Raw genomic sequence first — 14,655 nt, 5'->3', positions numbered from 1 at the left:
GTCACTGTCTTAATGGAGCCTGCTGGCTATAAATCCTGCCAGCTTGCATGTGAGCTAATGCACTTTTACCAGGGCCCTGTCATCCTCAGCAAGTGTTTCATCTCATCCGCTGGGTAAATGCGGTTGACATAGAAGTAAATATGAGTGTTATTTAGTGGGTTTCAGTGCGCTACATGCCTCTTAGTTTTGTAATAAATCCTAAATTGACTGGTGCTGACTGTTGGGCAGCCTGACAGACACAATCAGGCATTGTAAAGGTGAAAACAAGGATAAAAAAACTACTGCAGAGAAAAGACTGCAGTATATGGTGTGAGATGAGGGCAAGGACCAGACATTTCATTATTTAGATGCCTCATTACATGTGTTACCATCCATTCTACCTTTACTTTACACTGGGCTGGCCAGCACTCTGCAGCCAGGTTCCTCCTGAGATTTCTTCCCTTTTGAAGAGTTTTTTCTCACCACTGTTAGGGTTTTTCTCCCCACCGTGAAGTTTTTCTTTCTGCCTTGCTTGCTTTTTCGGGGTTAAGACCTGGTTTCTGCCCAGTTTTCCTCCCGTTTGTCTGTAAATCATCTTTTTGACAGTTCCCTGTAAAAAGCGCAGTACAAAATAAATTGAATTTAATGTAACCATAAGACTGGATGCTTTGTTTTGTCGACTTGTCAGTCGTGTTTGGTGGCGGATGTTCAGTGAAGTAGCGTGGGCAGGTTCAGTTCACCCACGATGGAGACTGAAGTTAATCTGTACTTGATTTGCAGACTTTGGTTCCCAAATTTCCATTAACTTTCCCTCTCTTACTCAGTATTGTGCGTGTAAAGACGACTGCTCATCCAACAGCTGTATGTGTGGCCAGCTAAGTCTCCACTGTTGGTATGACAAGGTAAGCATGTCCCCCACACATCAACGGCCTAGAACACATGATTAAAGGCAGCCTTTTATTATGCAGGGTTGATCCAGTATCATTTTGAAAAGAATTTGGATATATAATTAAGATTGTCGTTATTACTTTAACATGACTTACAAGGAGTCATTATTTAAATCAGGTGAGGGCATTTATTAACATTTTTTGCCTCATTACACGTATGAGAGATTAAATAAACAGACGTGTTTGTTTCATAGATCTTTGTGCTGCTCATACAAAAGATTTTGGAAGTTTGTTGTGACCCTCAGCCCCCCCCCCCCCCATTGACTGCTGACCCCTGCGGTTGTCTCAGTCAGTCCCTCTGACAGCTTTTGCTGTTTTTTTTGTCCAGGACGGTCGCCTGCTACGCGAGTTCAATTGGGAGGAACCCCCCCTCATCTTTGAGTGCAACCATGCCTGCTCCTGCTGGAGGTCCTGCAAGAACCGCGTGGTACAGAATGGACTGCGGTAACTGGGTCTTCCTGACCGCACCGACATGCCGATTATTCTACCTAATCTAATGGGCGGGATCTAACCACTGTGCCAGTCATAGTCCATGTTAACCGTACTAACACATTGGGCACTATCACAACCAAGCACACTGAAACACCAGGTCCTGTCCCTGTGAGCTACACTGACTACTGACTGATATACCAGAATATCAGAAAGATTGGTCATTTTGGTTTATCTAGTAATGGGGAGGGGGGGGGTGTTTTAAAAAAAAAAAAAAGTGGCTGTGGCTGGCAGCCATACATGAGGGTGGGGTCAAATTCTTGGCTGTAGCATCGCCAGGTTAAGGTGGGATTTCAGTTGGTAGAACATCTGTACCTGACACACCGTTAACCATTACACCCCACCCCCGATGATTATGATTCCAAAATCTGCCTACACAAGCTCCCCGGCTCAATGTCTGTGCCAGCTCATTTTGTGGACTACAGAGTGCAAAGAAGTGGTTTTTGAGAGCAAGTGCTTCCTGCTTTTGCAGTTATAGCCACAAGCATGAACATACATGGAACTGGGTGTTCTAAATTGGTGGAAAATATATAAAGAATAAAAAAGGGTAAAAGTACTGTCACAGGGACTCCATCCATGAATGTCATACAGTAGTATTTGCTCTGTGTCTAGAGAAAGCTGAATCCGCAGATTTAGTGATCACATATTCCACCCTCAGGACCTGCCTGCAGCTGTATCGGACCAGGAAGATGGGCTGGGGGGTACGAGCCCTGCAGGATATCCCACAGGGGACCTTTGTGTGCGAGTGAGTCCCCAGATAGAACTTCCCAAAACACTCTGTGTTCTGTTCATGTTTTTTGGGTCCATGTGGAAAAGCTGCCACAGAAACCCTATTGTTATTATTCAAATTTATTTTATATTTCCACCACTTTCAGAAAACAAATTAAAAACCCATGAAATTTGGAAGGCTTGAAGGTCATTATGTACTGTGTACACATCGTCAATATGCATGGTTCATGTTCGCCACTATTTGATTTTAGATTTTTTGCTTGGAGGACAAATTCACATGAACCGTGTTCTGATGCACGTCTGTGAATGTTTGTCCATGAACGTTGGTAAATTCAGATTTCTAGATGAAACAACATGGTTGCTGCAAGCCAGTCAGTCTGCTAACTTGTGCAAATCTCAGTCTTGGAAATGTATGCATTATAGGCTTCACAGGCTGTAAGTGTGGTATGTTTATGCTCATTCCACAAGCAAAAGATGATGCACAATTTAATGGCCAAATTTCTGCCCCCTTGGCTCATCTTGTCATGAGCCAATATACATACAAACATGAGGAAATGTCCATGGGGTATTCTTTTTCAGATTTGTTCATTCAACATTTGTAGTTTAAACAATAGTTCTGATATTGCCATTTAAAATCAGGTTGAGTTAAAGGATGTAAATTCCCAGAATGTAGAGAGTTTATTTGAATTTGACTACTTTTCAGGCATCTATACTTTGTGGCATAAATCACCATTAGTGTTTTACTTCATGGATCATATATGCCAGTGATGCCTCTTAGGTCACTGTACTAATAGGCTTTATAATATATTAGCTTCATAATTAACATCCATTGCACCTTTAGACTGGTATCAAAAAGTTGTTTGTTCTGGACAGCACAAACCCGGGTCCTCTGGTTCACCATGCCGCAGTAGTTCCTCATTTGAAATCTTCACTGGGATTACATTGAAACACTGGCGATGTACTCGAGATGCACCACTGGAGGTTTAATGTAGCTGAAAGTCATCCACTCTCTAAAAAAAAAAAGAAAGAAAGAAAAACATGGATGGGCGCGGAGACATTGGATGGATATTTTACATTTTATTTATTTAGCATACACTTTATATTATCCAAAGCAACCTAGAGTAAGTGCATACCGAAGGTCATTGGAACAACTACAAAGCACAGGCCAGATAAAGTACAGTTCACAGAAAGCAGCAGCTGTCCATAGCCATGAACATGAAGTCTAATTCAGTAAAGCACTGGCTAAGTCAGTAAAGTTATGGCTACATCTTAAACTAGAAGTGAGGTGTGATTATAAGAGAGATAACTGTAACTGTAACATCAAGATGATGATACAAGTGCAAAATCAAAGTGCTAGAAGATCAAGAGAAACACATGTGAAAGTGGTACTTGATTAAGGGTAGCCCTGCAGAGGAGTGTAGTGTTAAATTTAGTCAGGGTAGAGTCTGAAGAGATGTGTCTTCAGACCATGGCGGAAAATGGAAAGTGACTGGGCGGTTTGTGGAGGAATGGGGAGTTCGTTACACCACTGGAGAGCTGGGGTGGAGGAGCTCCACAGTTAGGGCGAATAGGAGGAATTGCAAGTCACCCTGCTGATGTCAGGCAGTGCAAGTCCAATTTTCCTTGGTTATCAACAAAGCTGAATTAATTTGCTGAATAAGCGATAGCAACAGGCATAGCTAATAGTTCACCAGTGGCCTCTGCAAGAAGAGCCCTTTAACACTCAACTGGGGTGCCAGTACAGTCAAACAGGACATAAAAAAACACTGCATTACCAGTACACAGTGGCACTAGTCACATAAATTTGGCATAACCAGACCTTGTTACCCCTACACTAGGGCACTAAGTGCTGCCACAAAAAATAAATGGCTATAAATTGTTGACCTGTTCTTGGGCCAAACATGAAAATGTTTATCTCTTAATTCTGCCCAAGTACACTGTCATTAGCATATTTCAGATAGTGAAATACTGACTTTCAGATTCTAAAAATGTTGGTGAATAAGATGCTCCCTTGTATTTAGGAGTGATCTTTAAACAGGCGTTACAGTGATTTATTTTGAGCTGAGTATAAATCTACACAGGCCTTGGGCAGACATTGAATACATAATGAAAACGATGAGTCACTGTTTATGAACCAAAACAAACAGCAACGTCCACTGGGGATTATCTGCTCTGAAACGCGGCTTGTGACCACACAGTCTTCCCTGGTTAATATTTTGCAATACATTTCTACCACCATCTGTCGCTCTTATGTCAAAGCTGGCAGGTATGCTCCTAGTCTGGACTGTTCCATGTGAGAAACATGATTGGCGGTGATGTTTTTCTGTGGTGTTTGTGCTGGGGGAGGAGATTCTGACAGCATGTACCATCTGTGCAGGTACGTGGGGGAGATCATCTCCAATGCAGAGGGTGATGCCAGGGAAAATGACTCCTACCTGTTCAGCTTGGACAGTAAGGTAATGCTTCCTGGTATATGCGTGCACACTCACACTCACACATTTACATCCCCCGCTTTCAGTTCATTTGTTTTTAAAACAAGGAATTCTTTCTCTGCTGTGGGTTTTGCCACCCCCTGCTTCTGTCTTCCCCAGTACTCATTTGATCAATGATTTGGTGAGATGATGTAGCTGCTAGCCCAAGATCAGACAACACTGATCTGATGAGAGCCATTGAAGTGGGCCAACACTAAGGGGCACTGTAGCTTAGACTTTGCTTCACTGCTATTTCTGATTCTGTAACTACCAGACACCTGATGTGTTTCTGCAGCTTTAAGAATTTTGCAGTATATCTTTATTTTTACCGCATGCAGGGTATGCTGCCACTGTTAATTTCACTAAAGACACATGTAGGGGTGATATAGTGACAAAGAAACTCCAAGACTGCAGGGTCACATACCCAGTGGGGGCACAGTTGTGGTCCCCTTGAACAAGGTGCTAAAGATAATATTCAGTTAATATCAAGCTGTATAAATGTATATATGTGTAGTGGCATTGGCTAATGACTCCGCATTTTATCTACCTCAAAGGAGGATCGGACGCTTCTTCCTATAGCAGGGCACCAGTTAATGAATTAACACTAACATTAGGAGGAACCTGTTTTTAATTTGATTTAGCTTTATCAGTAGTGCCCATTCATTATAGTAGCATTTACTAATGATATAGATAAAATGATTATTGGAAAAATATTTTTTTAAATATAGGAATTTATGAACAAAGCAGTGATTATGCTGTACTCTTGAGTCTTTGATTTGTGGTTGTTATACTCAGTCGGTCTGCTCCTTGGTGAAGACTGTGACAAGGGTGCCGCGGCTCTGCTTTGGGAATGGTGCCCGTTGTCTGGTGTGGAACAGTCAGTGGGATGGTGTCCTTCAGGTGTGCGCTTATGTGAGGGGAACTCGGGTCCTCCTTCCAGGAAATGCCGGCTGGTTTGGTTTTCTCACAGAAACTGACTCCATCCACTCCAACAACTGCTTGTTATCTCCCGCCACAAGCAATGGAGTTTTATATAATCTATGGGTCATCATAAGAATGAGGTCTGGTCTGGCTTTTTCCAGGGCCTTGGATCCAGTTCTGTTCAGGAACGAAAGAATACTTCCATAGCTATAACTACTACATGTAACACACAACCTGTGTGGCCTGGGACCAGTGCTGATTGGCTCAGTGTCAATAGGCAGTCTATCCCACCTCCAAAGCTATTGGGCAACTATGTTGTCACACAGGGTAGTCTGTTCAACACTGGTTCACAATAAATGCAACAAGTGTCCTGCACTTACTGCTGAACATGATTGCTCATTGAGTCTCTAGGAGAGAGTGAATCTGCTTTTTTGTGGTATTATTTGTGATGCCGTGCACAGGCGTGAGATTGGTGGGCCATTCATTTTACAGTAAACTTGGAGACCACTTTGTGGGGATTCTCTGTCATTGTGGAGTTGCAGTTTCCCTCAGTATACGTCTCCCTGCCCTTACCCCCCTATCTGTTTATGTTTGACTGCTGTTGGAGTTATACACAACCCCGCTATTGCGTATTGTCATGGTGATAGAGGTTTTACGAGGCTTATCCTCTTTAAGGCAAGGCAGAGCATGTTACTATTCCTCCACTGGTGTGACATAATCGTGTAGCCCTACGTATCAGTTGTCATAACACACTTGCATCCCTCTGTTTGTTGAAATCCACGGTTTGCCATCCCCCGCTGCTCATTTCTACCTTCCACGAGCGCAACGGTGATATTTCAACAGCAGGAATCGTAAGTCTGGAGGATAATCAGATTGTTTCTGCATTACCGGGAGCAGTGGACGCACTCTTCGATCACGTCCTGAGATACTGCAGCCCTGGAATTTTTTTTTTCTGTTGGTGACCTGCTTAACAGAAAGCTCTACTGTTCATGAACTGCACTAGCAGTTACACTGTGGTCTGCAGCCCCAGGAACATCCTAATCTCACTGTGCCTCTGGCCATGAAGTGTACTTCCGTAAATTTGGAGAGAAGACACAGAAATTGGTCAAATTTTAAGTAATTGGACTATACTGTACAAACTCGACGGTATAGGTCTGGTCTGTGGATGGCTTTTTCATGCTTAAAAGGATTAGCTGATGCTAATCTGTGTTTTTGTCAGCATTGCAGGATCTGTGGCTACCTTTGTGTCCTCCCCTTGCAGGTAGGAGGCTTGTACTGCATTGACGCCCGTTTCTACGGAAACATCAGCAGGTTCATTAACCACATGTGCGAGCCCAACCTGGTCCCCATTCGAGTGTTCACCATCCACCAGGACCTTCACGTCCCCCACGTCACTTTCTTCGCCTGCAGGAACATCAGTGCCGGGGATGAGCTCGGGTAAAAATGATTGACACCAGGAAATACGACAGAGGGAGGGGGACTGCATGCACTGGCATATTTGCATATATGTGGGCACTAATGCCACATCTCTGTAGTGTATTAAGTTGAACCTAAAACCTGTTTCCCCGCACTCAAATATTTGCTTTCTTGCATTCTGCATTTTTTAAAGTGATGTAGTCAAAAGATTTACCTATCTGCTGATATGTATTAAGTATAATGTATGCGGACTCTAACTTTCTGAACTGTGTCCTCTAAGCCTAAACATGACAGTTCTGTGCATGGTCCTTACTGTGGCTCTCGCTCTGCTCCTCTGTCAGGTTTGACTATGGCGATTACTTCTGGAAAATCAAAAGCAAGTATTTCAGCTGCCAGTGCGGCTCGCTGAAGTGCAGGCATAATGAAGCTACTAATGCTCAGAGACAGCCAGACAGCACTCCTGAGGGGAAGCTGCCAGAGGCCCTGCCTGACACCAGCTCCTCCACCGCCTCAAGCCCCTGCTGAGGACCGCTTTTCAATCCAGCAGAGCCAGGATCAGCCATCAGACACGCGATCAGCCAGCAGAGCCAGGATCAGCCATCAGACACACGATCAGCCAGCAGAGCCAAGATCACCCAGGGGAGCAGAATAGGTGATTGGAGTCGGGATCAGACTGCAGACGTCATAGGTCAGTAGAAGTAGGTTCAACTAGCAGGACTTGGATCACTTCATTGATTGAAACGGCTGGCTAACCATAGGTTCAGACCAAAGAGTGAGGAACAGCCAGCATAAATAGCATCTCTTAGTGCAGTCGGGATCAACAGCAGACACGGCATAATCAGTAGAACGAGGATCAGCCACCATAGTCAGCATCTACCTGCAGAGCTAGGATCAGCCAGGAAGAACCAGAATCAGTAGGTAGAACTGTGATAAGCCCCCAGAATGTCACATAGAGTAGGACAAATATAATTCCTCTGGCTTCTGCTGGTTTGTTTTCAGTCGCTAAAAGAAACAAACCAACATGCACACATTTCAATAATGGATGCTTTAGAAAAGCATGCAGTGATAGCCACAGTTTTTTCTTAACCACAAGGATGCAGCCGTAAAAACAAACCTTTTTGCCTGGACATAAATACCTGGACAAGAAAGATGGTGCTGAGAAAGTATCCTTTTTACAAAGTATCTTTTTTGTTTTGTTTGTTTTACTTGACTGAGTACAAGTTGTAAAAAATAGGATGACAAAATGTTTTTAACCTTTTAACTGCGTGCTATCAATTTTCAAGTATTCTGTCTGTATCTGTTATTTCCCATTATTTTATATACTGAAGGGAAAAACTACATAATTTCTCACCGTCTGTGATCTTTTGTATCATGAGATAGAAATATATATGAAAACTGTGTTACATACGACTGATGTGTGAAATATGATGCTCTGTCCAATTGATTGCATCTTTCTTTTTCAATAAATTTACAGGGGAGAGAATGGGTGGTGTATCATTGCCCATTAACGGTTCAGTAGCAGTGGCAACATGTGATTAATAATTCATCTGCATAATTGCTCCAGTAATGGACCTGACAAAAAGCCCAAGATGTACTGGCTCAGACCTCTGGTTATCCTGGCAGTTGTGTAATGCACTGACGCCACCACATACTGGCTCTGACACTCTACAAACTTGGCGGTCTTAAATAGGAAGTGGAGCAGTGGATCAGCACCTTCCACCGTTACATCAGACTGTAAGGTAGCTGGTCGGACAGGAGACAGATCACAGGAATAGGGTGAACAGTGACAAATGTAATAAAGTGCTATACCAAAATTGATACAGTGGGTTATTATGGCCCCTGCTTTAGTAGACCAGTGGGCTACGGGGTGGGTGACAAAACCAGCAGATAAAAGTAAATTGCAAAGAACAAGATAAGTGCACTATGGTGTTTATTTACAATGTGCAACGAGGGAAGTGATACTTGAGGTGTCTATTTACAATAGTGTTTACAACGAAGACACAATAGGTAGCACAATGGGGGTAAGGAGAAAGAGTATAGGCATGATCAGACCAATCACAGTCCTTGGAGTGAATTGATAGTAGAAAGCAAAATGAGGTGTTGGTCTCTGGACCAGGAGACCAGGGTTAAAGTCGTCTGGTACATCACAAGGCATGCAACACCCCCACTCATAAAATCAAGCAGACAATGTTTCATAACAGATTTAATGTGCGAGCATCAGCTAGTACATTTTCAGAGCTCTTATGCCTAATATCCAAATTTATAGTCTTGGGAAATAAGAGACAAAAGAATGAGACGCTAATTCTGGCTGTACATTTCTGACTGAAAAACTAAAGGATTGTGGTCTGTATACAGCACAACAGGTAGAGCACAAAGCCAAAGCTTCCTTTTTAATGGTAGAATACCTGAGTTGAATTTTCTTGAAAAATATCGGGCTGGATGATTGACACCATGTCCATCCTCCTGCAAGAGAACAGCTCCAGCTGCCAAAGTTCAGAGCAGCAGGGAGAGGGGCGCAACACAACATCACTTTCACATACTCAAAGGCATGCTGACACTCATCAGACCAGATTCAATGACTGTGAAGACTAAGAAAGTGAGAGGTGAGCGAGGTCACCACAGTGGACATTTATTTATTCTTTTACAAAAATGGTGGTATTGCCCAGTCATTCCCTGAAATCTGTGCAGCTCTCTTCAGGTTGTAGGCACAGAAAAGGTAACAGCAGATGAAATCTTAGCATCCACAGGACGCACTTTACAATGCAATTGTCAAGCAATTAACATCGCATGACTAGTTTTGTAGTGGCATCATGGAAAAGGGATACTTTTCAATTAGTCTCGCATAGCCAGACCTATCTCCACACTTCGTTTCAGCGCTGTGCCAGCGCTGGAGAAAGGTCTGGCTCAACCAATTATCATTCCGGTATAGGGGGAAAAAACGCTCTGGCTTGTTTGTATTTCTTTAAACCAATCACAATCGTCTTGGGTGGTACTAAGCCCAGGATGCAGCGACGGTGCCCTTGCAAAAACGGTAACACGCAGATAGCGGAAGGGAAGGAGAATTCCGACTGAAATAGTCAGCCAATGGCAGGCTTATACCCACAGTCTATATCCTGTGAGTCAGACTACTTTTCAATCAACTACACAATATAGTCCCTCTGCCAATCAGGCAGGTGAGATAAGACGCTGAATATGTTCTTCCTGCATTCCTGAGTTGGGTTCCGAGTTAGCACATTGCTAAAAAGCATTTTGCAACAACAAACATCCTCTTCACCACCAGCAACATCAAGGAGAATAACCTTACAAATTTATGGCACAGAAATGACAGCAGGTCCTGCAGGCTTTTCTAAAATGACCACATTCTCTTCAGATGGTAAGATGAAACACAGGGCCAAGTCACATTAAACAATTTAGGGAACATTGGGTACCACTGCTCTGGAATAAAGCTAGTTTAATTTGTGTGAGCTAAGAGAGCCAATATTGTTTGTTTTTAATATCAATACTTTTAACAGCAGGCCTAAATGTTGCAGGTTTTAATTAATAATGTATAGACAGCGCTTTGTATGCATTTTTGTACATTGAAAAAGTTATTTGTTGACATATTTCTTTTTGTACTGTGTTATGAGAAACTGATAATGATAACACATGCAAATGTATGAAACATAACATAATTAAAACTAGAGCGAGACATGCATACACATACATACATGCAAACATAAAACATAATCTAGTTCAAAGAAATACATGGGTGTGGATTCAGTCATTTTCTCTTCACCATGAATTACAAACAAATTAAAGCATCATATTTTTAAATGGACTACGGTAAGTGTTTGGAAAGGGTTATTGTGTACAGGATATACCAACTAATTTTAAGTCGGTAGATGATCTATAGGCCTAGCTAACATTCATTTAGAAATGTGGCGATTGCAAGGTAGCTACAGTAGCCTACTTTAACAGTAGTAAACACTCGATCACCACAGTGGTGAACTGACCATTGTTATTTTAAGAAAATAGATAAAGCTGCTGTCATGAAATCCATATGGTTCCCCCTTCGTGCCTTTTCCTAAGCATGTGTATTTAACATTTTGATGTAATTTGAATATCAATGTTGCATAAGGAAATAAAGTTACAAACACCTACTTAAATGGCCATCAATGGTCAAATTGATCATCATTTACCTTGCCTGTATGCTTGATAATTTTGATTGGTGCATGTAACGCTGTTGAGAAATGGCTTCAATACTACTCAGCTGCAACCCCGCAGACCAAGCCCCTGGCTGGGCAAAGCCAGCAATAGTAGTCTGAGGCTTTAGGGCCTACCTTATGTAGCTGTCTGAGTTATGAATTGGGTTGGGTTACACCAAAACCCGGTAGCACTATAGCACCAGTTCCCATACAACTGGTACGATTGGTTATTTCTGTATAAAACCCTGCAAAGTTCCAAATTGTGCTACAGTATGTAGATATGGGGCATGCCTTGGTGGGGCAAGGTATGTCCCATATTATTACCCAATATTATAGAAAATAATATGGAAAGAATTACAGGGTAATAAACCTCCAAATATTTCCACTTCCTGAAGCTACAATTAGGGACTTTTCTTGTCCAATCTTCTCCTTTACTGACCCAGCTGAGCAGTTTAGGCTACCAACCTCAGACCAGACCAATTCCCACTATAAATCAGTTAATTACAGAAATATGACCAATACACTCATTTCCTTATACCATCATAGAATATTGAAATATGCAATAATCTAAGCCAACTGATTTGCTGATCGAAAATTTAATCTACACAATAACCCCAAACACACTACATTTCCAAAGGTATGTGGACACCCCTTCTAATTAGTGGTTTCAGCTATTTCAGCCACACCCATTGCTAACAGGTGCATAAAATGAATCATACAGCCATGCAATCTCCATTGGCAAACACTGGCAGTAGAATGGGTCGTACTGGAGCGCTCAGTGACTTTCAAAGTAGCATTGTCATAGGATGCCACCATTCCAACAAGTCAATTTGTCAAATTTCTGTCCTACTAGAGCTGCCCCAGTCAACTGTAACTACTGTTATTGTGAAGTATAAACGTATAGAAGCAACAACAGCTCACCTGCAAAGCGATAGGCCCACAAGCTCACAGAACAGGACTGTTGAGTGCTGAAATGCATAACGTAAAAATCATTACACATTTACATTTATTTGGCAGATGCTTTTATCCAAAGTGATGTACAATAAATGCATACCAAAGGTCATCGGAGGAACTACAAAACACAGGTTCAATAAGGCACTGAAATACTTATTTTGTAGTTATTCGCAGCCATGGACACATTAAGTCTAGTTCACACAGTGAACATTACTCTGACCTAACTTATGCTAAGTCAAACTAGGAGGCTGCAACACTCACTACAGAGTTCCAATCTACCTCTGGAAACAAGGTCAGCACAAGAACTGTCCATCAAGAACTTCATGAAATGGGTTTCTATGGCCAAGCAGCCATACACAAGCCTAAAATCTCCATGAGCAATGCCAAGCGTTGGCTGGAGTCATGTAAAGAACACAGCCATTGGATTCTGGAGCAGTCTAAACACATTTTCTGGAGAGACGAATCACGCTTCACTATTTGGCAGTCTGATGGACGAATCTGGGCTTGGAAGAATGAATAGTGCCCACTGTACTGGCTTGAATGGTGCCAAATGTAAAGTTTGGTGGAGGAGGAATAATGGCCTGGGGCTGTTTTTCATGGTTTGAGCTAGACCCCTTAGTTACAGCCGCAAAGGGGAGTCCAATGCCCAATGCCCATGGTTTTGGAATGAGATGTTCAACAAGTACATATGGGTGTTGTACAAAAGTGTGATTGGGCCATTGTGTAATTACATAGTTTAGGTCTTCTCCTCCTATTGGCCCAAAAGTACATCCGATTCAAGTTAAATCAAATCGAATCAAATTTTATTTATACAGCGTATTTCACAGCAATTGTCTCAATACACTTCACAGACAACCCTGGCCTAGACCCCCACAGGACAAAGCCTAAAGCAAAATTAACTAATCCCAGAGCCCCCTTTTTATTATTATCAGTGATCCTTAGCAGTCACTGTTATTTGTCTGATGACTGCGATTCTGTTAATATGTGGACTTATTAATTTCCTTAGGTTAGAATTTTGCTGCATGTTCCAGTTTACTTCCTTGTACCTAAGGGTGTGAGTTCTTGACACTCAAACCACACACACACACACACACACCTGTATTAAAATAAATACAATAGTACACAGGTTGAAAATATGCTGACACATAGGCAGTTACATACACGCTAAACTGTTACACACAACTCGCTACTGCTAAACGGTTAAAAGTGTAGTTTGTTAGATGTTAATCCATGAAATCTATCATCTCCATTGCTTTATTGAAACGGTAGTAATGGTGGTAGCACTATGATCATATGTACTGAATAGATTTACATGCAAACGGCAGTGTTTCCATCTCAAATAGCCTTTAACGTTCATTATCAAGTCAATAAGTCCAGGTTTATGACCGCGAACATCAAAATTGGGACGGTGAATTGGCGAACCATCACAAATAGCAACATTTGTTTTTAAATCTTTTTTGCTGTTCTTCTCGGAACATGCATAGATTCTTTCTCTTTCTTTCTGTCTTTGCTTTGAATTTGTTTGATCATTACTAACCAGAATTACTATCAGCAGATTTGAATTGCGCTCGACGTCAACTCAATCAGATGAACACCAGAGTATGGAAGACATCAAGATTGAAGCATCAGTCTGTTGTGGTTGGTATTTTGGGTAAATGCTGACTGTAAGCGGCATGTTGCTTTTTTCCGTCTACCTGTAAAATTGTCTGCTGTTGATCTGAGCCTTTAGAACCAAAAAAAAAAAAAAAGAAAGTCAACAGACTTTTAATGGTCATGTGGAACTGAAGAAATACCTTCACTTCAGAATTCCTCATGAACACAGTTCTTCACTCATACTCAGGTGGCACAACAGTGTTGCCTGACAATAGTCGTATAGCATTCTACATAATTTTACACGTACGATTTGGGTAATAATGGAAATAATTTGATTTGAAATATCTCCACTTCTGTTTTTAAATCAAATATATTCATAAACCACACATGGTTGCTGTGTATGTTTCCCTCCTCAACTTGATTGCAGTTTACAAAGATCGCCTCTAGGAGGAGTAGATGCACAGCTAAGTGTCTTCCACCCATTCCTGTTACGTCATGAACATGCGTACCTACGGCTTGTATTTTGTGTTGGTGTATGTTTCAGACAAAGGAATAAGCAATTGGTGAGGGCAATTGGGGAGTTTTTTTTTGTTTGTTTTTTTGTTTGGTTCTTTCATTAATTGCTTTTGTATAATAGACATGCTTTATCCAGCAAATCATCTGTGGGCTGGCTTATTGAGCCAGTGCTCTTAAAGCATTTGTAAGATCTGTTAAAATCAGAGGTGGATAGTCCAGGGGTCAGAAACTGATAGTCCTGCTATGTGTTTCTTCCACCCATGAACTCAGCCAGCTGATTTCACTAAATAGTTCTACCTAATGGCTGAACAATTATGCTAATTAGCAAATCCAGGTGATAGGTACAAAATACTGGGGAAGATTTTTGCTATCCAAACCTGGATTTTTCACCTGGTAAAAATTACATAGTGGACGTGGGGTCAAATGTGGTGCATCTTAGATTGATTTGGAATGGAA

General features: G+C 41.8%; 1 protein-coding gene across 5 annotated transcripts in view; it reads left to right on the top strand.

Annotated features, from left to right (window-relative positions):
- The window catches only part of ehmt1a (euchromatic histone-lysine N-methyltransferase 1a), a 44,106-nt gene extending 35,671 nt beyond the window's left edge, over nucleotides 1-8,435 (top strand). For all 5 annotated transcript variants that reach the window (XM_064354488.1, XM_064354486.1, XM_064354487.1 and 2 more), the window contains 6 exons: nucleotides 804-881; nucleotides 1,255-1,370; nucleotides 2,074-2,160; nucleotides 4,522-4,600; nucleotides 6,798-6,973; nucleotides 7,294-8,435. In XM_064354488.1, the coding sequence (XP_064210558.1) occupies nucleotides 804-881; nucleotides 1,255-1,370; nucleotides 2,074-2,160; nucleotides 4,522-4,600; nucleotides 6,798-6,973; nucleotides 7,294-7,477 (720 nt within the window). In that variant the 3' untranslated portion in view covers nucleotides 7,478-8,435. The remainder of the gene's footprint in view (nucleotides 1-803; nucleotides 882-1,254; nucleotides 1,371-2,073; nucleotides 2,161-4,521; nucleotides 4,601-6,797; nucleotides 6,974-7,293) is intronic.
- The last annotated feature ends 6,220 nt before the right edge of the window (nucleotides 8,436-14,655 follow it).

Source organism: Anguilla rostrata, chromosome 10, assembly GCF_018555375.3.
Source record: "Anguilla rostrata isolate EN2019 chromosome 10, ASM1855537v3, whole genome shotgun sequence".
Classification (NCBI taxonomy): domain Eukaryota; kingdom Metazoa; phylum Chordata; class Actinopteri; order Anguilliformes; family Anguillidae; genus Anguilla; species Anguilla rostrata.
Note: the sequence above shows the minus strand (reverse complement) of the source record. Positions and strands in the feature narration are given on the sequence as shown.